Genomic DNA, 23,840 nt, shown 5'->3' with positions numbered 1-23,840 from the left:
AGATGGATGTGCGTTGTCAGTGTTAGTGCAGATGCACGGCGATAAGCAGCGCCCTTGTGCATACTTCTCGGCAGTACTTGATCCTGTTGCCCGAGCATTACCCGGATGTTTCCGTTCAGTTGCGGCGACAGCTGTGTCAATACGCCAGAGTGAAGGGATGGTCTTATCACATAAGCTGTTAGTGTTGGTCCCCCATGCTGTGGATGCCCTTTTGAATCAGACAAAGACGCAGCATCTGACTAGTGCTCGTCTCACAGGATATGAGTTGACATTACTGGCCCCCCATATAACTTTGAAACGATGCGCAACACTAAACCCAGCCACATTGCTGCCCTTTCCAACGACCCGGCCTGAGGCACAAGAGACGCATGACTGTGTCTTTGTGACCGAGGAACAGACAAAGGGTCGCATTGATTTACAGGACACACCCTTCGCAGATGTGGATGGAGAGCTGTGGGTGGATGGGTCTTGTTTAAAGTTACCAGATGGAACCACTTCTGCGGCCTATGCAATTACCACATTACACACGATAGTGGAGACAGCCCGCATACCACAGAAATCAGCACAGGCAGCTGAACTGATAGCATTGATACGTGCTTGTGAGCTTAGCACAGGATTATGTGTGAATGTTTACACAGACAGCCGCTATGCTTTCGGAGTAGCGCACGATTTCGGCCTGCTCTGGAAGGAAAGGGGCTTTTTGACATCACATGGAACTCCGATCATGTATGGAGAACTAGTACACCAGCTTCTGACTGCATTGACACTCCTTAGAAGAATAGCTATAGTAAAATGCAGTGCGCATAAGAAAGTGACAGACAAAGTGGGACAAGGAAATGCCTTCGTAGATCGAGTGGCACGAGAAACTGCGATGCAGCCTGGTTCCACTTCTATGTATGTTGTCAAGTCACAAGCTGAACGGTGGCATGATGCAAGGGAGAAGGTGTTAGAGATGCAAAAGACTGCTACTGATAAGGAACGAGAGCAGTGGTCCAAAGATGGAGAATTGGACGATGAATGTTGTTGGAGGAATAAGCAAATGGATAGGTGGAAGTTGCCTACAGCCTTCGTGCAACCTATGGTTCAGATGGCACATGGGCTAGCACATGTTGGAGCTTCAGCGATTGTGAAATTGCTTGCGCAAGTCTGGGAGCATCCAGAGATTGCTAGCACGGCTAGAAGAGTAGTACAGACTTGCATGATTTGCCTAAAATACAATCCAGGGAAAGGGACACGGACTCCGGCAGGAGGATTTGAAACACCTACTGCACCTTTTGAAGTATTGCAAATTATTTACATTCAGCTGGAACGCTGTAATAATCTGAAGTACGTTCTGGTTGTGGTTTGTGCATTCAGTAAATGGATTGAAGCATACCCTACTAAGGACAATACTGCACTGACTACTGCTAAGGTGCTTTTGAAATAATTTTTTCCTCGATTCGGTGAGGCGTGGGTTCAATCCCACCGCTGCCACCAATGTGAGAAGTTGGCCTGATACAAAGTGCTCACTAGAATAGTGAACATTATATATCAGTCCAAACAACCCTTATTGATGATTGGTTGTAAGTCAACCTTATAGACCAGCTATCCTAGTAGCCCGAAGACTGCTCGTATCCATGCTACTAGGATAGCTGGTCTATAAGGTTGACTTACAACCAATCATCAATAAGGGTTGTTTGGACTGATACAAAGTGCTCACTAGAATAGTGAACATTATATATCAGGCCAACTTCTCAGTACCAATTGGATAATGCACCTAAGGTACACATGTCAATTTAGTGAGAGAACAGCAAGGCTGTGGGTCTGATTAGCAGGCCCACAGCCAGAGAAGTCGTAAACCAGTGAAGCAAAAAGCAAAAATCTGGGGTGATCATAGGATTGCAGACCCTACTCTCCTACATGACCCCCCCCCCCCAAACTTTGGGACAATAAACTAATCTTGACCAGGTGAGTCTTCTTGCTCTAAGTGGAAATACCTGGAGAGCCCATCTGCATTGCCATGATCAGTGCCAGGTCTATGCTCCACTGTAAAATCCATCCCCTGTCTGCCTGAATGTTCTCCTTCCCCGGTAGGTGTATGGCCAGTAGGTCTATCCTGAGGGGGATGGCCCATCTCCATATCTCCTGCGCCAGTGTCGAAAGCATTGTTGACTGTGTTCCACCCTGCTTGTTGATGTAGAACATCGCTGTGGTGTTGTCTGTCTGCAGTAACACCCTCTGCTTGTACAGTCTTGTTTAGAAGGCTTTCAATGCAAGGAAGATTGTTTTCAATTCTAGATAATTGATGTGCTTTGTCGCATCTGCTGGTGTCCACAGACCCCTCACTTTGAGCTCTTCCATGTGAGCGCCCCATCCCATCAGGGATGCGTCTGTGGTGATGGTCACTGTTGGTTTTGGGGGTGTAAGAGGTTTTCCCTTTGCTATGTTCTCCATGGTCCACCATGCCATTTCCTTCTGCACTGCGTGCGTCACAACCACTAGATCCTCCCAACTTCCTGAAGCTTGTGACCATTGTTCCTGGAGCCATTCTTGGATGGGTCTCATGTGAAGTCGTACGTTTGGTACCAGGTGGATGCATGATGCCATCATCCCCAAGATCTTGCTCGCAGTCCTCACTGTTCGAGCCTGTCCCTTCCGGTAGAGGCGAGTTTCCCTCACCAGGGCCCCTGCTCTCTTGTCGCTGGGGAACACTCTGCCCTGTAAGGTGTTGATCTGTGCCCCTAGGAAGATCTTTACTTGTTCCGGCTCCATTGATGATTTTTTCCAATGGATGGAGAACCCCAGGTTTATCACCGTGCTCGTCACTGTATGTGCGTCTTTCTTGAATTTCTGGTACGAGTTTGCTTTCACTAGCCAGTCGTCCAGGTAAGGATATACGTGTATTCCCTGCCTTCGTAGGTGCGCTGCGACTGCAGCGAGGCACTTTGTGAAGACTCTCGGTGCTGATTTTAGACCGAAGGCTAGTGTTGTGAACTGGTAGTGGCTGTCTCCGACCGTGAACCTGAGCATATGTTTGTGCGTTACGTTCATTGGTATGTGCAGGTAGGCGTCCTTGAGGTCTATCGTGACCATGAAGTCCCCAATCTGCAATTGCGGTAGCACCTCCTGCAGGGAGGTCATTTTGAATTTTTGTGTTCTTATGAACGTGTTCAGGAACCTGAGGTCCAGAATGGGTCTCATGGTCTCGTCGACCTTTGGCACGAGGAAATACGTTGAGTATATTCCCTTGTTTCTTTCTTTGAAGGGAACCCGATCTATGGCCTCCTTCTGTAGGAGCTCTCTTGCTTCTTTCTGAAGCCGCTGTAGCTGTTCGTTTGCTAGTGGCTTTCGCTTTGGTCTCCTGCTTGTTGGCCTCCCTTCCAATTCTAAGCAGTGCCCGAATTGGATGATGTTTAGAATCCATTTGTCTGATGTGATCTCTCTCCATTCCTGGAGGTAGAATCTTGATCTTCCACCCACTGGTGTTACGTGGTGGTAGATGTCCATTGTGTCCTGACCCCTTTGTACGTGCTGCCCCCTGGGATCCTTTCTGTGGGTGGGCACACAGGTGTCTCTGAAGTCATTTAGAGGCAGGCTGCTGGCCCCCTCTTTTATGCTGTCCTCGTCCATTTCCTCTCCCTCTTAAGGACTGGCCCCTTGACTGGTACTGCCAGGACTGCTTCTGTTGACTCTGTTGCGCCTGCGAGTCAGCCTGGTGCGTCTGTTGGAAAGCCTGGTGTGAAGTACCTGGCTGGTTTCCACCTCTTCCGCCGGGCCTCCGTAACTGGGTGCCCCTTTTGTTGCCTCTGAACTGCAAAGCTCCCATGGATCGTGCAGTTTCATTGTCTTTCTTTAGTTGACTGAGTTTGTCGTCAACTGTTGTCCCAAACAGCGTGTGTTCAAGGTGCTATGTTGCACTTCAGGCTTGAAGCCCGAGATTCTGAGCCATGCGTATCTTCTTTCCGTGACGCCCATCATCATGAGCCTGCTGGAGGTGTCTGCTCCATCCAGGGCCGTCTTGAGGCAACAATTTGCCGCATTCTTCCCGTCTTCCACCAGTTTCTCGGCCTTCTGCCTGGCCTCCTGGGGTAGGTCTTTCACCAGTTTTCCTAGCTCCTCCATGATCTGGTACATGTGCCTGTTTATGAGGGCATTTGAATTAGCCATGCGCCATTGGGTCGCGGCATTCCGTTCGATCCTTCTGCCCACTAAGTCCATCCTTTTGCTCTCCTCATCAGGAGGAGGTCCAGAAGTAGTGGCCACGTTAGCCCTCTTCCTTGCTGTGGCCGTGATGATGGAGTCAGCCGAGACCACGCCTCGAATGTAGGCTGGGTCCTTCGATGAATGTTTGTACTTCTTTTCGGTTCTGGGAGTGACTACCTTGCATGTTGCAGGCTCCCTGAATGCTTCCTTCCCCGGCGCCAAGACGCTGTTGAGCATAGGTAGATACTGGCTCCTTGTTTGCGTGGGGAGTAATGTCTAGAGGAGAAAGCCCGCTTTCTGCTTCTCCTCGTCGAGCTTGAGCTTGAAAGCTGCTGCCGCAGACCTTATCACCGAGTTGTAAGCCCCGATGTCGTCCGGCGGCGATGGCCTCGAGGGGTATGTGTCGACCGCCTCTTTCGGGCTCTCGTGTCGACACGACATCCAGGTAATCCTCCTCCTGCGGGTCAGAGGTGGCCGACTCGGCGTCCAACCTGCTGTCCTCTTTCTCCTCATAGCTGTAAGCCTCGTAGGGATTCTCGTCCTCTTCCTGGTCGTCGACCAATCGTGAAGGCTCTCATCTAGGCGTCGAAATCCTTTTTCCGCTGCAAGATGTTTTCCATTTCGGCTTCTAGTCGCCGTTTTTTCTTTTCCATCTCGGCTGCGTTGTCCGTGCCGGATTGTTCGGCCACTCTCTTCGGCGCCTGGCTCGGCTGTGAGAGTTTCGGCATTGAGGACTTGGACGTCGAACTGGGTTTCGGGTCCCTGTACGGCGTCGAGGCTTTAGGGTCTTTCTCCCTCGACGTCGATCGGTCCGTTTCGGGGACGATCTTCGACGACTTCTGCTGCTCAACAGCTCTCGGCGCCAGGGACTCCTTCTCAGAGGATCCGCTGGGCCTGTGGGTAGCCGCGGACGCCAGGTGTCTCTGCGTCGGCGCTTTCGGGGTCTTGCCCTCGTGTTTGAGACTCGGAGTCTCTTGTGCTCTTGGGGAACGACGAGTCTCCTACCTTATCAGATGTCTTCGTGTAATCGGTCTCTACGACCATGTAGCTGTCGTCTTCGGCGGCATCGTTGTCCTCTTCCTCCGAGGACATCCCCAGCTCGTACAGCGATGGCGTCGGGGCTTTTCCTTGGAGGGTGGCGTGCGCTACCCTCTGGCTCTTCCTCACACGAAGGGTCTTCGGGGCGAAGACGGAGAAGGCGTTGCAGTCCTCGCTTCTGTGTTCTACCGGTAAGCAAAGGTTGCAAACCGGGTGTTGGTCTTTCTGCGCGAACTTGTGGTGGCAGTTAGGGCAGAACTTGAACGGCGTGTTGTCCATCATCGAGTGTTTAGGCCTCCCTGGCCGCGCGAACGTCGAAGTCCTCGATGATTTCTCCTTCCTTTCACCGGGCACTGTTCGGCGAAGTCTTTCGTAGACTTCTTCTTTCGATATCTTCTCCAATTTCAATCTTTTCCTAGTACTTTCTCCAAAAATGTCTGGAGCCCAACGGGAACGATCCAGACCCGACCGCGGAAAAAAGAATCTGAAGATGGCGCCCAAGGGTGGGAGCTTCCGCAGGAAGCATGCCGACGTCACCGGAAATACACCCAAGGAGGGGTGACGCCGACGCCCACCTGGGCGACGGAAAAAAAAAAAGAAAAACAAGCATTGGAAATGCAATAGGTCTCGCACCATTAGAGTTAGTGCTTTTAGAATTGTTTATGGGTTTTTTTGTAAATGTTTAGCATTTTTGTTTCCTGTAGCCAATGCTAAAGAATTACAAATAAAAAAAGCCATAAACATTTCTTAAAGCTCTAACTGAAATGGTCTGAGACCTATTGCACTGTGTGAGGGTGAGGGTTTGAGGGTGAGGGTTTGAGGGTGAGGGGTGGAGGGTGAGGGGTGGAGGGTGAGGGGTGGAGGGTGAGGGGTGGAGGGTGAGGGGTGGAGGGTGAGGGGTGGAGGGTGAGGGGTGGAGGGTGAGGGGTGGAGGGTGAGGGGTGGAGGGTGAGGGGTGGAGGGTGAGGGGTGGAGGGTGAGGGGTGGAGGGTGAGGGGTGGAGGGTGAGGGGTGGAGGGTGAGGGTGAGGGTGAGGGTGAGGGTGAGGGTGAGGGTGAGGGTGAGGGTGAGGGTGAGGGTGAGGGTGAGGGTGAGGGTGAGGGTGAGTGAGGGTGAGGGTGAGTGAGGGTGAGTGAGGGTGAGTGAGGCTGAGGGGTTGAGGTTGAGGTTGAGGGGTTGAGGTTGAGGGTGAGGGGTTGAGGTTGAGAGTGAGGGGTTGAGGGTGAGGGGTTGAGGGTGAGGTGTTGAGGGTGGGTGAGGGTGAGTGAGGTGTTGAGGGTGGGTGAGGGTGAGTTAGGGTGAGGGGTTGAGGGTGAGTGAGAGTAGTTGAGGCTGAGTGAGGGTGAGTGAGAGTGAGGGTGAGTGAGGGGTTGAGGGTGAAGGTTTGAGGGTGAGGGGTTGAGGGTGAGGGGTTGAGGGAGGGTGAGTGTGGGTGAGGAGTTGAGGGTGAGTGAGGGTGAGTGAGTGTGAGGGGTTGAGGGTGAGTGAGGGTGAGGGTGAGTGAGGGTGAGGCTGAGGTGTTGAGGGTGAGTGAGGGTGAGTGTGTATCAGACTATGTGTCGAGGTGCAAAAAACCCGAGGGGAATTCTGCTGATTAAATAAAAATACAACCGAAACTAATCCTGACACTAATCCAGTTTGTAAAGCCCTCCTACCTCACACGCCAGAACCATACACCAACAGATCAAAGAATACCTTGGAGCCGCGCGGAACGACATTCCGAAACACCTAAAGCTCTACAAGGCAATGACACACTGTGCAATGTAAAACTGGCAGTAACAAAACAAAAATTATTTCATATCAATAACTTGTCCAAAACACAACTGCGAGCATCTATTTCTCCCCCTCATCATCAATCAATCGGATGCCCAAATGACTTAATTGCCATCTTTTCCACACTGGGTGACTTTAAGCGTCTCCCTTCGTCACAATGTAAACAACGTGCGCTCACAGAAACTAAATAAAGTAGTTTGGGCGCAAAATAAAAACACATACATTATGTTGCTTATCCTCTACCCCTCACTCCCGGAAGCATGTTCCCAATCGAATTACTCACACATTTCACACTTGGCTGCCTCTCCCAATTTACAGTTGGGTGGCTGAGGGAGGGGGCGTGCGGCCACGGTCAGATTGTGCGTCTGTGAAGCAAGTGTGATTCGGGAAGCCCGTCTACCTCCCATCTGGTATCTTTAAATGATGCCTCCTCCCGTGATGAGAAATAGGCGCCAGTGGCAAGCAGGCGTTCCACCTTGGGCGGGTGGGGGCTTAGGGTCCACGCCTGTCTGTATGTAACGGGCCGATAGACACCCGCTTTCATAGTGTGTAATATTAAGCAGGAGACAGTCGAGAAGAGCTGTGCAGTGCGCTATCCTCTTTGGGTACTGCTTATCAACGTTCATTCTGCGTTTGATATTCTGGGGCCTCCAGATGTGGATAGGTGCTGAGCCAATCCGCCCAGGATCACACACCACCAAGTGTCTACAGCATCTACACTGTGTCGTACTCGGTCAATTTTAAGAGAGTGGCCTGCCTGCTCTGTATACTTGCACCAAACTGTTGCCCGGAGCATAAAACCCGTTTACAAATCTTAACGAGGAAGCGATAGTGTTTCTTTCTGCACATACCTAGCACGTCCTGATCAGGAGGGGCATATGCGCCCTTATGCCTCCAGGATGAACCATATTGGCGCAGCATATATAATATATTACATTCCTTCATAGACGGGCTGCGATCCCTAGGATCTAAATCACCTTAAGGTGGGCAGGAAGATGGCCAGGAGATATTAGCAATATGCTCCGTAAGACACGTAGGTTTGTGTCGTGCTGTGGAGTTTCCCCCAAGGCCACTACCGCAGTATTTCAACTCAGGTTTTGCAGACATCAAAACGTTGATTAAACCTATAATGTAAAATATCCTACCTATTGAGAGGGAATTCTCGTCTTGTCTCGAACAGACGGCGGGCAGGGGAGGGGGCGGAGCGGGGAGAGGGAACAGACGGAGGGAAGGCCAGATAAGGGGAGGGGGGAGGAGAGTAGGAGGAGGAGAGTAGGGGAGGCACGGCCTAGCGGCCGTGCCATCAAGAAGTGAGGGGGCGGGAGAGTAGGCAAGGCAGGCGGCTGGGGGGAGGGGGGAGGAGAAATTCGACGCGACATGGCAGGCAGGGGAGGGGGCGGAGCGGGGGTGTGGGAGGAGTGCGGGAACAGACGGCGAGGGGAGGAGAGTAGGGGAGGCACGGCCTAGCGGCCGTGCAATCAAGAAGTGAGGGGGCGGGAGAGTAGGCAAGGCAGGCGGCTGGGGCATGTGCACGCGCTTTTAAGCTCAATGCGCATTGAGCTTAAAAGTCACGGGCACTGCAAGGAATCGCCACGATTCCTTGCAAGTTGGACAAAGAGTGGATAAGCCCCCATAGTCTCGCTTGCTCGATACGCATGCGCATCGACAGGCGAGACCTAAAAAACAAAGAAAAGACTACGAATCCGGACCCAACCACAAGACCGCGGAATATGCACAGCATAGTGAATCCAGAAAGATTCACGCTGCAAAAATGTGGTTTATAATGCCTGGTGGAATTTACTCTGCCATCATCACAGATTAGATCGTGCTTGCGCTTCTTCTATTCCAATGTTGATTAAACGTGATTTACTTTGGTCCCCTTTAACAGACTTTTTATCTAAAAGTGCCTCATGATCAATTGTTATTATTAGTATTACTGTTATTACTAGTATGTACTTTTATTATCTTATACCTCTTTACTCTGTTTACCATTTATTTTTTTACTGCTGTTCCCCTTTCCTCCCCCTTTTTCCCCTCTTCTCTCCTTCTTGCTCTTTCTTCCCCCTACAAAATGAAGTTAAAAAAAAAAATCATTTGTATAGTATTTTCCCCTTTTGGGGCTTTTCTTGTTATGATGGTACAATACTCTCCATAATTATTTTGATTCCTGCTGCTCTTTATTTGTGCTGTTGTACTGATGTTTTACATTGTTTTATTTAATTCAATAAAGCTTTTCAAACTTAAAAAAAAGATTGAGTTGGTTAGATTGAGTTGGTTGGCGGTACTACTTGGCTTCCCAGCTGGCTGTCATTAACCATTGCACGTACGGTCCGGCGGCTGATCCGGCATGTGCCATGGATAAATGGCTTCTCCCTGGGGGGATATAGTAGGGCGCTGTATTCTAAACAGACAAAACTGGAATTGACGGGGCCAACTAACCATACTGTTCGGGTCTGGCAAGCCGCCACTAGTTCCTTAGGATGGAAAGATAAATTAACGCTGGCTACCCCACTCTTCGACTCCTAAAGACTGGGTAAGCTTTGGAGAACAAAAGGATTCGACAAATGGGACCTAATTGGGATCTCCACCATTGGTGATGTTTGGAGTAAAGGTAGGATCAAATCATTCCTAGAAATGCAGGCTGAATACAAATTGTCCAACTCTGAATATTTTCGCTATGCGCAAGTCCGTCATTCGCTCCAGACTGTACTGCCCAGGGATGTGGAGCCCCCGGAGGCCTCACCGCTCGAAGATAGAATCCTAGATGGCCATCAGCCCGAAAAAAAGATTTCCCTAAGTTATAAGAAACTAATCAATCATAAAGCTGCTCCCCTTGAAGTATTGAGGGCTAAGTGGGTCCAGGATGGGGTGGATTTGACGATGAGGACTGGCAGGTGGCAGTGTCCTCCCCAAGAGAGGTTGCTATTCCGGCTCGACTGAGGCTGGTTCAATTAAAGGTGCTGCATAGGGTCTACAGCAAGGGACCCCGGCTGGTGCATATGGGTCTGTCGGATGCTGGTCTGTGTAGACGTCAGTGCGGTCTGACTGGTTCCTTTCTCCACATCATTTGGGAATGTACACATATCACAGAGTACTGGCGCAAAATTTAGGATACCATACATAGGGTGTTGGGTGTCTCTTTGATGCCAGAGGCTAGGAGGTGCCTCCTAAACATATGGGAGCCTACTGACCTAAATACTGCAAAGACACAGTGGACTACACTGGGCTTCATGATTGCGAAAAGAAATATTGCCCAACTATGGGGAGCCGCACAGCCTCCCACCTTGGAAACATGGGAAACCAACTTATTCTGGTGTATGCTCAGAAAAAAAACTGTTTATTTAGCGAGGGGACGCCCTATGAAATGGTCACTGGTATGGGGACCCTGGAATCATTACAGAGGTGAGATGTGTGCCACCCAGATCTGCTGAATTCGATGTACCCTCTTCCCCATGAGGTCCCTAATCATGTACTTATGTATTTTTCTTTTCCCCTGATGCGCTATTGGTAGTATGACAACACCTCTGCATTGTGAGTTTTTGCTGACACTTGTTTAATAAAAAGAATTTTTAAAAAAAAGATAGAGTTTGTTGCTAGCAAGCCATTGAACAGTTAGCTTTAGAGCTTTGTTCATTGTTTTGATCTCCTCTAGGGATGAGATTTTAATGTAGATCTGTGTCTCATCTAAATACATGTGGAAGAAGATGTTGGCGATACACAGTATTTCAGCTAACTGTTCCAGATAGAGGTTGAAAAGAGTAAGCGAGAGTATACATCAATAAAACACTTCTTCCCTCAGGGTTCCTTTATTTCTAGCCAATACACATTTTTAAAAATCTTGCCAAGGCAAACGCAACATCTAAAAATTCCATATTCAACCAAAGTGCAAGTACATTATTGGGGGTTTATACCATACTTTATAAAAAGCATTTTAAAAATGGTACGATAAGGCCTGTGAACGTGCCGATAAATTAAAAAATGCACATTAATATTTTGACATTTCAGTCCACACGTACAAGTACTCTCCATATCCAAGAACGTTTTAAATATCTCCTACCTCAGATACCAAACATTCAAAGGCACCCAAAATTTAAAGAGAAGTGAATGTAAAATCGTGTAAGGGAAAGCAGCTATGTAGGGAAACACACTATTCCATTGTCTCATGAATTTAACATATACCTTGCATAGGATTTCTCCGCTTCATACTTCATGTCAGTCAATCTAGACTCCCTTATGCAGGTCTTCGAGAGGAGTTAAGCCCCAGTCACCTTACGCTTTTCCATTTTTAAGGCCCCAGCAATGATGCCTGATTTCTTCTTCACCTGCACTTCCCACCTTAGCTCACTTCTTCCTATTTCAGTAGTGCACAGAACTGCTATCTTCTGAGCCTCTGAGGACCAGAGCTTATTATAGAATCTCAGGATTATTTTGTCAAAAAAATTCCAGGCCTGCAAATCCCCTTCAAGTCTTATTGTCGTGCCCATCCGAGATCTGAAGAATAAGGTTTTGTATCTTGGAGGTAATAGCTTCAAAGCAATATCAGAAAACAACTTTGCTAAGCTACGGCTCTACGATGAATAACAGGTCTATATGCATATCTAGAATTGCGCCACGGATGCAAAACCGGTTTTCAGAAAGTGTTCTTGCTCTGATGAGGGCATGTTTTAGTACCGGACTCTAAGTTGGTGAGACAAGAAGGGGCCTCGCTACAAAGAGAGGACAAGTGTAGATAAGAGGAGGAGTTCTGTATAGAGGCTAGGTGCGCTCTGTGTGTGTGTGAAGTACAAAACAGGAGGTTTCTCAGGGGTGAAGCACTGGAGGGCTGATCTCTATGAGGCTGAGGAAGAAGACAGTTCCCTGCTGGAAGTATCTGAAACCATCCGAGAATGCGTGGACAGGGGCGAGGAGGCCATGTTGGTTCTCCTCGACCTGTCCGCAGCATTCGACACGGTCTCTCATCCCATCCTCCTGGATCGACTAAAGCAGATAGGCATTGGTGGCACTGCCCTTAGCTGGATTGAGTCCTTCCTCTCATCCAGAAGTCAAAGGGTACTCTTACGTCCTTTTAAATCAGAGAAAAAACCTCTGTCCTGTGGGGTTCCTCAGGGCTCCGCCCTCAGCCCCCTGTTCTTCAACGTCTATCTGGCCCCCCTGGCTGACGTTGTGGAGTCTCACGGAGTCAGGGTGGTCTCTTACGCTGACGACACACAGTTGGTGTTTTCCTTTAGGGACCACTCGGACTCCGCATTCCTCAACTTCCGCCAATGCCTCAATAACATCAGTGGCTGGATGACTGCGAACCACCTCAGATTGAACGCAGATAAAACTGAGGTTCTGTTTTTCAATCAGAAATCCTCTATCCCCTCCTCTTGGTGGTGGCCCACGGCGCTTGATCCTGCCCCATCCCCTGTTCATTCGGCGCGGAATCTCGGTTTCCAATTTGATGACTCCCTGTCATGCAAAACCCAGATTAATAAAGTTACTTCCGCCTGCTTTATGAAACTACGCATGATAAGAAAGATTCTACCTTATCTTCCCCTGGATTCCCGCCGCACAGTCACCCAGGCCCTTATCACGTCCCACTTGGATTATGCCAATAGTCTCTACGCAGGGGCCCCCCAGTACCTGATAGGCCGGCTGCAGATTGTCCAGAATGCTGCAGCCAGACTGATCGGTAATATCCCGTACCGTCAATCTGTCTCTGCCTACCGGAGGGAACTCCACTGGCTCCCTGTGGCTAGCCGCATCCAGTTTAAGGTCCTCACCCTTACCTACCGAGCCGTCAACAACTATGGACCTACCTATTTGCAAAAACGGGTCTCGATATCCTGTTCCACCAGATCCCTGAGATCCAATGACCTCCGCCTCCTGATCTCGCCCCGTTTCAGATTGTCTAGAACCGGAGGCAGAGGTTTCAGTGTCATTGCTGCCAGACTGTGGAACTCCCTTCCACTTGAGCTGAGGTTCTGTCCTTCCGAAACAATCTTCCGAGCCAAACTTAAAACCTGGCTCTTCTCTGGACTCTAGTCTCTACTCCATTTTCTCTCTTCACTCCCCCTCTCCCTTGGCAAACCCTGGATTTTAGCGCCGGGACACCCCTTCGGGGGTAGCTGTGCGCTCTATAAACTCCATAAAATAAATTAAAAAAAATAAGTATGTATCTGTGAGCTATACAAGAGCAGGGCTCCCTATGGATGAACAAATGGAGTGCCAAGCCCACACCAGGTGATGCAGAGTAGAGCTCAGGTATGTCTGGTTGAGGTATAGGTGTGTAGGACTCTGTATAGATGAAGCACTTGGAGGACTAAGCCCTGTAAAGGTGGGCATGGGTGAGTAAAGGTATGTATGGGTCAGATTTAGGAGAGCGGAGCTATGTAGGGATCAGACATTTGGCCCCTGACTTTAGTTAGCCCAGTTTTCACCTATGTACCAGATATGAACCAATAGGGTAAGCGCTATACGGCTGAGCTCAACAAGGATATAGAGAATATATATATATATATATATATATACATATATATATATATATACATATGAAAAACCTTTAGTATCATTCCAGATGTACTGAGATGTATAGAAGGAGAGAAGAGCTGGAGTCGGCAGAGGATGGAATGTAGCAAAAAGCAGTCTTACCCTGAATCCAGTGATGTCTCTCCCCTCCAGCGGCTCAATGGTCACTTCAGACATGCTGGCCAGTAGATCATCGTTGTAGAGCTGCAGGTAACGCAGCATGGCCGGCTCCATGGTAATTACGGTGTCCTGTTGGCGGTATTCGTGGATTAAGGTGTGCAGTCCCAGGCGGTTCTCCTGCTCATATTCTCGAAGGCAGACAGCCTGCACACAGTCCAGGCCCATAGTCCTTACAGAGCAGCAGCTGAGGGAGGCTTGCAGTTCCCGCCACTCGTCAGAGCGGAGGACATGGTAGCGCTCTTCGGGTACAGGCACAGCAAACTCACATAGGGCGTCCTTCAAAATGGCAGAGGCATTCCGCACTGCCTGCACAGAGGACGCAGTGACGGTCAGAAGGCAGTCCGCCACCACATAGGAAGCTGAAGGCTCTATGCGCCTCAGCATTTCTTCCAGTCGTGAACGGACATCATTGCGTTGAACAAATTCTAGGATCAGAGCGCAATAGGGTATGTGCGACTGTGCGGCCCCCCTCAGGATGGTCAAGATCCTTCCCTGGACCTGTTGGCACTGCTCCTCCTCCTGCCCCGAGAGCCGCACACCATTCTGGTCCAAATGCACCACTACTTCAGGAAAGGCAGCGCTCATCTCTGCCAGCTCTGGGCTCTGTCGGAGGAGGTCTAATTTCCAGGGTTCCATAACATCGATGTAGAGAGACGTGGTGGGTTCTGCAACCGGCTCACTCTCAGTCTCCAGCTCCATTCCAGCAACCTCATCGCCTGCCGTCTCCTTTGGGTGGAGGAAGGGATAGTATGGGGAGACCTGGAGCTCGGACTCATGGAGCCGATGTGTCTTTCGTAGCACTCGGTCTGCCACTGAAAAAGAAACAGAAAACAAACAATAGAAGATGCAAAAGAGGCCAAAGGGAGGGAGAAGGAAGGTGGATAAAAGGAAGAAGGAGAAATAAAGTAAATGGAAGGCATGCAAGTGAGGAAAGGGTGGCAGGGAGGGCAAAGAGATGTAAAAAGCAAACATTCAGAAGGGGAGGAGCAGAGGGAGGGACAAGATTAAGATGATGTGAGGGATATGGGAAGTAAGAAGTGAGGGAAGAGGAAAGAAGATAGTGAGTGGGGAGGCAATAAGAATGTAGAAGCAAGTTAAAGGAAAAGATAGCCAGACAGAGAAAAAAAAACACATTATCCAATTAAGCGCCAAGTGCTTTTGGTATTTTTTCACAGAGATTCAAATACGCAAGAAATGTAAATTAGTTTTTAATTTTTTTTATAAAAGTTTAAAAATTAGTTCTGCATGCCACACTGTTAGACCTGACATCATTGGCTTGAGTCTCTCCTCCATTTTTCTGTTTGCCTCTACTGTTTTTACGATGTTTTGCTGGTATATGCTTTGGGCGCCGTGTCACTGCTGATCAGTGCCATAGCGCAAGTGCTCCCTCTGTTAAAATGATGTATCTATTGTATCCATGTTTGGCTTATTTGGTTTACTGTCAGTCCCTAGTCTAGTGCACCAGGAGTGCCAGGGCTTGTAAATACAAATGCCGCTCGTGGGCTTGCAGCACGTGTTGTGCCACCCACAGGAGCGGCCTTGGAAAAGAATGTCTACGGGTCGGTCATTGCGAGACCCGCGTGCAGTCTTGCACGGTCACGTCAGCTGCGCAGGTATACCTACCTGCCAGCCTCTCCAACCTTCCCTTAACTTCATGTCAGTCACCCCTATGGTAGGCCCCCGGGCAGGGTGCATTGTAAGTGTAAGGTAGGACAAGCCTGACCAGGTTGGCATGTCCTGATAGTGAAGTGCCGCCATCTTAGTGCTTCACTATTGCGAGGTAGCCTGCTCTTCGTTGGATAGAATGGGCCGCCGGGATTATTAATGCTATGATCCTAGCTGGCTCGGAGAGTACGGTGCAATGTCGAGTTTGGTATCCCTGAACTCGGGGTTTAATTACGCATCCGTTGGTGTGGATGGTTTTTGGACTCTGGGTTCGAAAGTAGTACTTTTAGAAAGTGTCTATTTTCTGGTCTAACCATATCTGGTCTCTGCTGGTCTTACGTGTGTGTGACAGGAGCTGGGTGGCTCCACGAGGTCTGGATGAGTCAGTGTGGGATGAGTGGGACATTTACGTTGAGAGTAGGGGGAGAGTAGTTGTTGATAGCCTGCCTTGCCTGATACAATGCTGGCTCCACCTCCTGCCAAGCGACTGATGGCCCTGTGCCTGCCATGGACGATCCTAGCCCCACCTCCTGCCAGGAGGGCGATAGCTCTGCTCCTGCCAGTATCAATGCTGGCTCCACCTCCTGCGGGGCGTCTGAGGACCCGGCCCGGCTCAATGAATAGACCAGGTGCGACTACCTAGCTCCACCCACCGCAGACCCAGGATGTTGGGAAACCCCCGGCATAGACAAAGGGATCAAAGACGAAAAGGGGTATAAGAGAAGGACCCCTGAACTAGGAAATCAGATCACTTCTGACAAGGAACCCTGTAACCAAGGACAAGAAGCCTGCTGATCTAAAGGACTGCCTACCCCTTCTGCCAGTGTGCTGTTGTTGGGGGAATCCTGCAGTGCTTCTTTATTTTTGCCAAGGAACCAGGAGAGAGGAACTGTGTGTGTACTCTCACGCTTGCTAAGAAAATCTCCAAGGACTGGAAGAGTGCCAGTCTCCTGCTGAAGTCACAGGGCTAAAGGACTTCATCTGCTAAAAGTGCTATTTGCTGGAAGTGTGAATCCAGCCTCTCTGAAAGGACCAGCAATCACGACGATCGGACGCTGGGCCCAACCGACGCCAGCAGTAACGCCAGTGAGTAGGAGTACGGCTCTAACTCCAGAGGACCTCGTGTCTGCCCCGCTGCTGATCGCATCAAACGTGTGCCCTTCGACGCCGTGAGCGCTGCTCACTCTGTGCAACTGCATCATCGACAACGCCTGCTGTGGCCTGATCAACACCGAAGACGCGACGCCGGAGTGCTCGACGCCGCTGATCATCGTGTGCTTCAATTTCCTAAGGTACTGTGTTGTTGGGGGTCCGTGTGACTCCAGGCCCGGCGCAGCGCCCCTCGCGGTCGACGCCGAACCTGTGGATTATCTTTGCCCCAGCGTTGTGTAGCTCCCGTGTGAGTTACCCTGTTGCTACGAACTTTGTTTCCAAGAAGAAGATTTGCTTGATACTAAAAGACTCTTGTGCTAAAGAAGAAACTACCTTTGAACTATCCTTTTTCCTTCCCGAACGTATTTATTCCGATTGTGTACAGTTTTGCCGTTATTTGGTCTTGTGCTAAGTCTTATATAAAAATACTTATTTTTATAATACTACGGTGTCGTGCCCATTTGTAGTGTATTCACTTTATTACTGTATGTGGTCATAATTGCTTAACACACAGCCTCGGAGATAAGCCTGTTCTGCTCTGCCAAGCTACCAAGGGGGTGAGCAGGGGTTATCGAAGGGTGTGATGCCCTTGCCCTGACTAGAAAAGGAGTGTCCCTATTTGTCAGAAGTGTATACCTCTGCCAACTAGAGACAGCCGGTTCTAACACACACATTGACCCCTTTTAAGAAAGGTAGTTAAATGCCTACAAAGTTCGTGCATTTCTACAAATAGTTGGCCAAGAGATGCCAATATCTTTAATTCATGACAATGTCACTTTGCTATTTTGCTGAAAACTTGCGCTCATAATTCAGCTGACGTCCCAAATTAAAAGTAATAATGGACACAAAAATAGTCACTAGCCTTGTATTCAAAGCACATACTTCAACAGGCCTGTACGTTTCCCTGCATGGCGAGATTACAGATTAGGTTATTTCCGATACAAGAAATTCACAGGTAGGAGCTACAACAGGTCTCACATTCTTTCCATTCTCAAATGTAATCTGCTAACAGGGGTTTCCATATTGTTTTTATTCACATTTGCCCATCCTGTCTTATCAAAGAAAATAGAAGTATAAGGAAATGTATATTAATTGAAATACAATAGTCAGGCCAGTCGTAGCTGGAGCAGAAAAAGGAGTCAAGTCTCCACCAGTACTCTTTGGAACAGTGTTTGAAAAGATTGTCATTTGCCATCTGGTGCACGAAGGTGGTTGTTTTTGGGAGGGTGCCTTTATCAAGAGTGGCCACAGAAACCTGTACTTACCCGTTCTCGGCTCCCACTTCACAAAATCTGTTCTACCTAGTGGGCGTGGGGGGTGTCAGCCATTACCTTTGTCAGAGCAGAATCAACAATACTTTCTATGTTACTGCTGTTCACCCGGCAATGGTGACTAGCAAAGGTCCCTGACCGGACATCTACAAAATCTTCTAGACCAAGGTTTCGCGTCAAAGCGGTCTGGGGTCAGAGTGAGTCCTTCAGAGGTGCTCAGGATGGGTGCTCCTGCACTTCTTCTAAGGTGCAGGTCCTCTTATGAGCCTCTGCTGCCATCAACCCTTAATGCAATGACCCACAGATGGCCGGCTGTCCCTCTGCAGCAGCCTCCCCTCGCTCCTGGCTGTTCTGAAATGCTCTTGCCTCATGTGTGTCAGAACAAAGGGTGCAAGGTTCACAACAGTAAATTGGGGCACGGCGCTGGTTAAAGACACTGTGCTACACAAAGATGGGTTCTACCTTTTGCAGCCATAATAATTCTGGCATCTTGCAACAGATTTGAGAAGTTGGCAGTCTTTCCAAAATCTAAAACGGTCTCTGCGTTTCCAAATTTTTTACACTAAACCAATGGGAAAAAAATGCATAAAGTTTCCTGTGATGTTATTGCCTGCATTCTTCAAATATAAAGAAATCAGTTTGGGTTTACAATATGTTCATCACCTCATTCAGCTTTATTTTTCTCTCTGATGTTTTGCTCTTTTTATCCCCAGTCACGTTAGAGTCCTTGAGCAATCTTTTATTTCCCTGTGTGTGGTTCTTCCCTATTCAGTTCCAGCAAATCATCTTCCATTCATCTGCAAAATTCCTTAAAATTGTCAAGTTTTTTTTTTTTGCCTTGATACTGTCTCCTCTGTTTGGGACTCTTATATAAAAAAAATTTAAAAACTGGTCGCATTCATGTGTTGGTCATGAGCGGAGGGTGGCACCATGGCTACTGGAAGAGGTTGATCTTCCTCTGGTAATCTAAAGGATCAAAAGCGGAGCCACCTTTGCACCCAGCCCTTGCCAGGGACCACTGCCCGTTGATTTGAAGGTCCTGAAGGAACGCCCCCCAACCTTCCAAGGACGCATCTGTAGTTCTCACATGTGACGAGATTGGAAGTATGAACGAAAGGACTTGCCGTAGATTTTGTAGAAGAAGCCACCAGCTCAGAGCCTGGACCATGGTAGGAGTTATCCAGATGACGTCGAAGAATCCCTTGCATTGAATCCACTGAGCTGATAGCGCCTCCTGAAGTGGACGCATACGAAGGCGGCAGTGTGGGACAAACAGGATGTTCGAGGACATCATCCCTAACAAGGACTTGTACAGGGGCACGGTGATTGACTATTTGGATTGAATCCTGACGGCCAAGGTCCGTAGTTTCACTTGACGTTCCTGTGAAGGGAAAGCCTTTCTCTGAGCAGTATCTAGGACAGCTCCGAGGAAAGTGAGACACTGGGACGGCTGAAGGACGGATTTTTCCTCGTTGAGAGTAAGGCCCAGACCATTGAAGAGCTGAAGACAGGCGTTGGAGGACTTGGTCACGCCTGCGCGAGTAGGTGCCTTGACGAGCCAGTCTTCTAAGTACAGGAAGACCTGGTGATTTTGTTGGCGGAGGTATGCTGCTACTGGAGATAGACATTTGGTAAATACTCGAAACTGGTAGTGCTTGCCCGCCACCTCGAACCTGAGAAATTGTTTGTGGTTTCTTTGGATTTATATATGAAAATATGAGTCTTGTAGGTCTAAAGACACCATAAAGCCCTTAGCACGACGTGCGGTAGAAAATCTGAGGGACTAGGGCTCCTTCCAGGAAGGTTCTAGAGGGTGGTGTTATCTGATTGGCTCTTGGCCAAAGTTTGGTCCTTTTTAGAAAAGGACATGGATAGGTTACTAATGAGAGGCCTCTGGCCTATTGCTATGTATATGTCTTTATGACATTACTCTTTTTATATACCGGGGACTCCCACCCCGACGGGGAATGATTTTGGCATTTGAATCTATGAAAGATACCCAGAATACTGGATAACCAAAAATGCCACTTTCCAAGAGAAAAAGTGTAGGGGGCAGGAGTGGAGGGGGTTAAAGGGATGGTCCATGAGTCTAGTAAGTACGATGTTGGGATTCCTTTCCGGGGCAGGTAGAACCCAAGGAGGAATGACCCTCTTGAAACCCTTCATGTAGCTTTAATTACTGGAAACCTAAAGAGCAATGTGTTGTGGATTCTGAAGGGAGGAAGCCACAGCAGCCAGGTGTAGTCATATTGAGGTGAAGGCTAGACCAGAAACCTGCAAGTGGAGTAAGTAGCAAAGTCCTGCACTGTGGCTTGAAAAGGATCAATATTTTTTGAGTGACAGTAGTACACAAACCTCTTTCACTTGGCTGCATAGCAGGCCTGGGTAGTAGATCTGCAAGGTTTCTCGCAAATGCAGATACATTCTAGTGGAAGATGAAGGTACCAAAACTCTATAACCTCAGAAGCCAGAGCACAAGGTTGAGAATCCTGGGGTCTGGGTGCCTGAATTCTCTACGGTTCTGCATGGGGGTGCATTTCATGCGGAGACAGAGAGAGTTTGAGTAGAGTCCTAAACCAGGGCTGGCGAGCCCATGTGGGAACCACCAAGATGAGAGTGAGAGACTTCTGCCGAAGCCTCCGAACCAGAAAACGGAAAGAAAGGTAGAGGTGGAAAATGGTAGACAAATATCCCTGACCAGGTCATTCATAGGGCATTGCTGCTGGACTCTGTGTGTGGGAACCTGGAAGATAGGGCTGGGCATTTGGCATTTTCGGCATTGCGAACACTGCAAACTATTTCTGGGAAGCCCATCTCGGTTAGTAGCGGATGCGGACTTGCAGTTGGAGTTTCCACTTGTGGCCTTATTGCTCACAAGCAGCAGCTGCTGCTGCCTACAGCTGAGCAAATCCTGCCTTTGAGAGGGTTTTCCCTCCGCAGACTCCTGTGGCAGTTTTTATTGTGAGTCTCTACTAGGTAGTATTACATGTCTTGCACCTCCCCTACTTAACAATAGTGATTTTACTTAGTAGCCACTGGGAATAGGCAATATACAAACTTGTGGCTGCTTGTGTGGAACTGCACCATGTTGCCTACTTGTATCAAGGGGGAAATATTTGGAGCCTGGGTTCATTGCAGATGGTTTCAGTATCTGAAGTTGCCTTGAGGCTGGTGGCATCAACACTGCCTTGTGCAATGGTCGTATATGTAGTAAGCTGCAGAGTCAGTAAGGTGCATGGTTAGTATCCCTTGCTATTTTGCTCCAACATGCGAAGCCATTGAAACTGTCCTTTTGAAATCTGACCATCCTCCAGTGCTATTCAGAACTATCCATGCTTCAGGACTTCCTACCAATTCCTTCTCATAGGCTCCTTGGGGGCGACTCCTTACAACGATAAAGCGCCTACCTGGCGTAATACCTCACCCCAGCGTAGATCCTTCTGTAATCTAATACCAAAAGAAGAGCCTGCTTTGTGTGCCAGTTCAAATATCTGCAATCCTGGGCAAGCACAGACTGCAGACCTGACAGGAGTGGAAACACTATATTGAGCGTAAAAGTTGAAATAAAAGTGAATGATCACACCCCTTTGGAGTTCAAATCCTATGATTCTAGTCTTGTTGATTGCAGATCAAAGGTACTGCAGCCCAGTGACGTAATGTAAAATGATAGAGCGCCACTGCAGAATGTGAAAAAGGGCCTGCGAGTCTTGCCTAGCTCAGAGATATTCATTGGCCGTTGACGGAAAGGGCCCCCTCCGAAGGGTTTGGGGGTCTTAGAAGGGCTGCCCCTCTGAGGCATGAAAGCATTCGTTCATATCTTCTGTGTGGAAGTTCAAACTGTGTTTTATGCTTCTCATTGACTAATGGCTGAAAGCAACTAATCTCAGACCACAGATAGTCCTGGCAGAAAAAACGAGCTACGGTTGACTCAGCATCTTAGTACACAGTCAGCAGAAGGGAAATGATCATGTTCACTTCAACAAACACCTGTATCAGAACTGAACAGAACATGGCAGGAGAGTACACAGCTTATGAATCTGCAGTACATGCATACAATAAACATAACACAACCTATGAAGTGTACGGTCAAGGAATCATTTACTGCATCTAGACCCAAGAAAAGGCCTCACAAACCTTCCCCACAAGATGGCAACGCACCACATTCCTCAAGTTTTTCTACCGATGTGATCAGGCTGTTCGTTCTCTTAATGTTTTTGGGATTATGTCATTAAATGCTACACCACAACCCACTTGACGACCAATCAGGGATTCCCAAACACACAAATGCTTTACTCGCTATGTAGAAAACTGGGTATTCTACACCTTGGCAGGCTCAGAAACCTTTGAGATGGTATAAGTCCATCCCATTCAGACTGGCCAATTCTTAACACCCACTTTGTATACATTTGACTATCTTGCATGCTGGGAAGACATTCTTGTACAAGAAAGTGACTGATGCCCCACCTCTGCCAGTTGTTGCATTTCCCATGCATGCGCCACTTCTGCTCTCCCAGAATGCTTGACGGCTGCCAGATGTTGCCGCTTACCTTCCCAGTTCCTGAAGGTAATTACTGCTGCTCTGGCCTCTTCCAGAAGACTCACGCCCTGTACTTCTCCACCACCACTGCGCCTGCTCTCGAAGTAGAGCTCGAGGAGGTCCGGCTTGATCTCAGGGTTCAGGCTGGTGACAAGCACCTGGTCTGTCCGCTGCACCCGCTCCACTGTCATAGGAAGGCCTGCCAGCAAGCGTCGGCTCACTTTCTGCTCCAGGCTGGAGAACTCTGGGTGGACAAGATTGAGACAAGTGAGCGCGGAGAGTTCAAACACTGCCATGTCACTGTGCCATGCCTACAGATGTACTATAAGGCGGCAAGCAAAACAAGCATTGGAAATGCAATAGGTCTCGCATTTGTTTATGTTAAAGCGTTTGACTTTGCTAATGGTACTGTGTTTTAGGTAGGTGTTATTTAGTGCATGTATGTGATGTGTTGTGGAATTATGTGGTTTGGATTGTAATTGTTAGCTGTGTAGCAGTATGAAGCATAGAGTTAGGAGAAGAATGTGTGATGATTTGGAAAGGCGAGTGAGGAGGAGGAGAATAGCATGGGGGACAATGAAGGAAAGTGAGGAGAGTAGCATGAGACAGACGAAAACTGTGAGGAGAGGAGTAGGAGAGGAGTAGGAAGAGTGAGGAGAGCAGCATGAGGTAGAAGGAATTAGAGGGAGGAGAGCAGCATGAGGCACTTAGAAGACCTGAGTCCAAAGTGATGTCAGTGCCTCAGCCCTCCCACCAGCACTGCTTCGATGGTGAAAGTCCACTCTGTCCACACCCGTGCAAACCACCACCAACCTCCTTCGCATCTCTCACCTCACAAACACCCCTCGTTCAGCCCGCCCCTGTAGCAGATCTCTCAAGTGGCACCGTAAGCCCCGCTCTTATTTACAGGAATTATAGAAATTCCTGTGACTGGCCCGGTGGAGAATGCGGGGGCAGAGTCTAGTGGGTGATTTGCCAATATTAACTATTTAAAAGAGTCGTGGCCTTGTGTAACGGCATGACGGCGCCCTGAAATGCTACATCTAGGTCTTAAAATCAGACGATGAATAGCATGTTCCAAAACAAGGTAATTACTGTGAAATTAAAATGTGCTACCTTCAAGTTGCTAAAGGATGGTGCAGATGCTCCGCATCTACAAAGCTGTGGCTGGTAACTTCTTTCTACCGTGAGGTTACTTACCACCATCTACCACACTTGGCTGCCACATCATAAAGCTTCCTGTGTTGTTGCTGCCGCTGTTCTTCCCTTGTAAACATGTCCGTGGAAGGTCTTGAATGGATAACCTTTGGAGGCATTGGTAATTTTGTATTATATTACTGAATTAATGTAATTCCACCTGTACCGGCGATGTAGGGACTCTACCTTGGTTACCCCGTTTCAGGGCAGGTGCTCTGCCTCTTCCACCCTGGAAGAAGGTTCTCCGTGCCAAGCCAGACATCGGCAACTATACAACTCGTTGCGTATAAAATCCTTGTAATGCACCGTTAAACGTTTTGAATCTGTGTTGTGTT

At 48.7% G+C, this 23,840-nt stretch overlaps 1 protein-coding gene across 3 annotated transcripts in view; it reads right to left on the bottom strand.

Moving 5' to 3' along the window:
- PARP10 (poly(ADP-ribose) polymerase family member 10) overlaps positions 1-23,840 on the bottom strand; it is a 453,255-nt gene that overhangs the window by 329,880 nt on the left and 99,535 nt on the right. For all 3 annotated transcript variants that reach the window (XM_086966532.1, XM_086966534.1, XM_086966533.1), the window contains exons 4-5: positions 22,319-22,552; positions 13,627-14,495 (exon numbers count right to left, since the gene is read on the bottom strand). In XM_086966532.1, the coding sequence (XP_086822658.1) occupies positions 13,627-14,495; positions 22,319-22,552 (1,103 nt within the window). The remainder of the gene's footprint in view (positions 1-13,626; positions 14,496-22,318; positions 22,553-23,840) is intronic.

Source organism: Lissotriton vulgaris, chromosome 4_1, assembly GCF_964263255.1.
Source record: "Lissotriton vulgaris chromosome 4_1, aLisVul1.2, whole genome shotgun sequence".
In the NCBI taxonomy this organism is placed as follows: Eukaryota; Metazoa; Chordata; class Amphibia; order Caudata; family Salamandridae; genus Lissotriton; species Lissotriton vulgaris.
The sequence above is the reverse complement of the archived record's forward strand: the minus strand, read 5'-3'. Positions and strand labels throughout refer to the sequence as shown.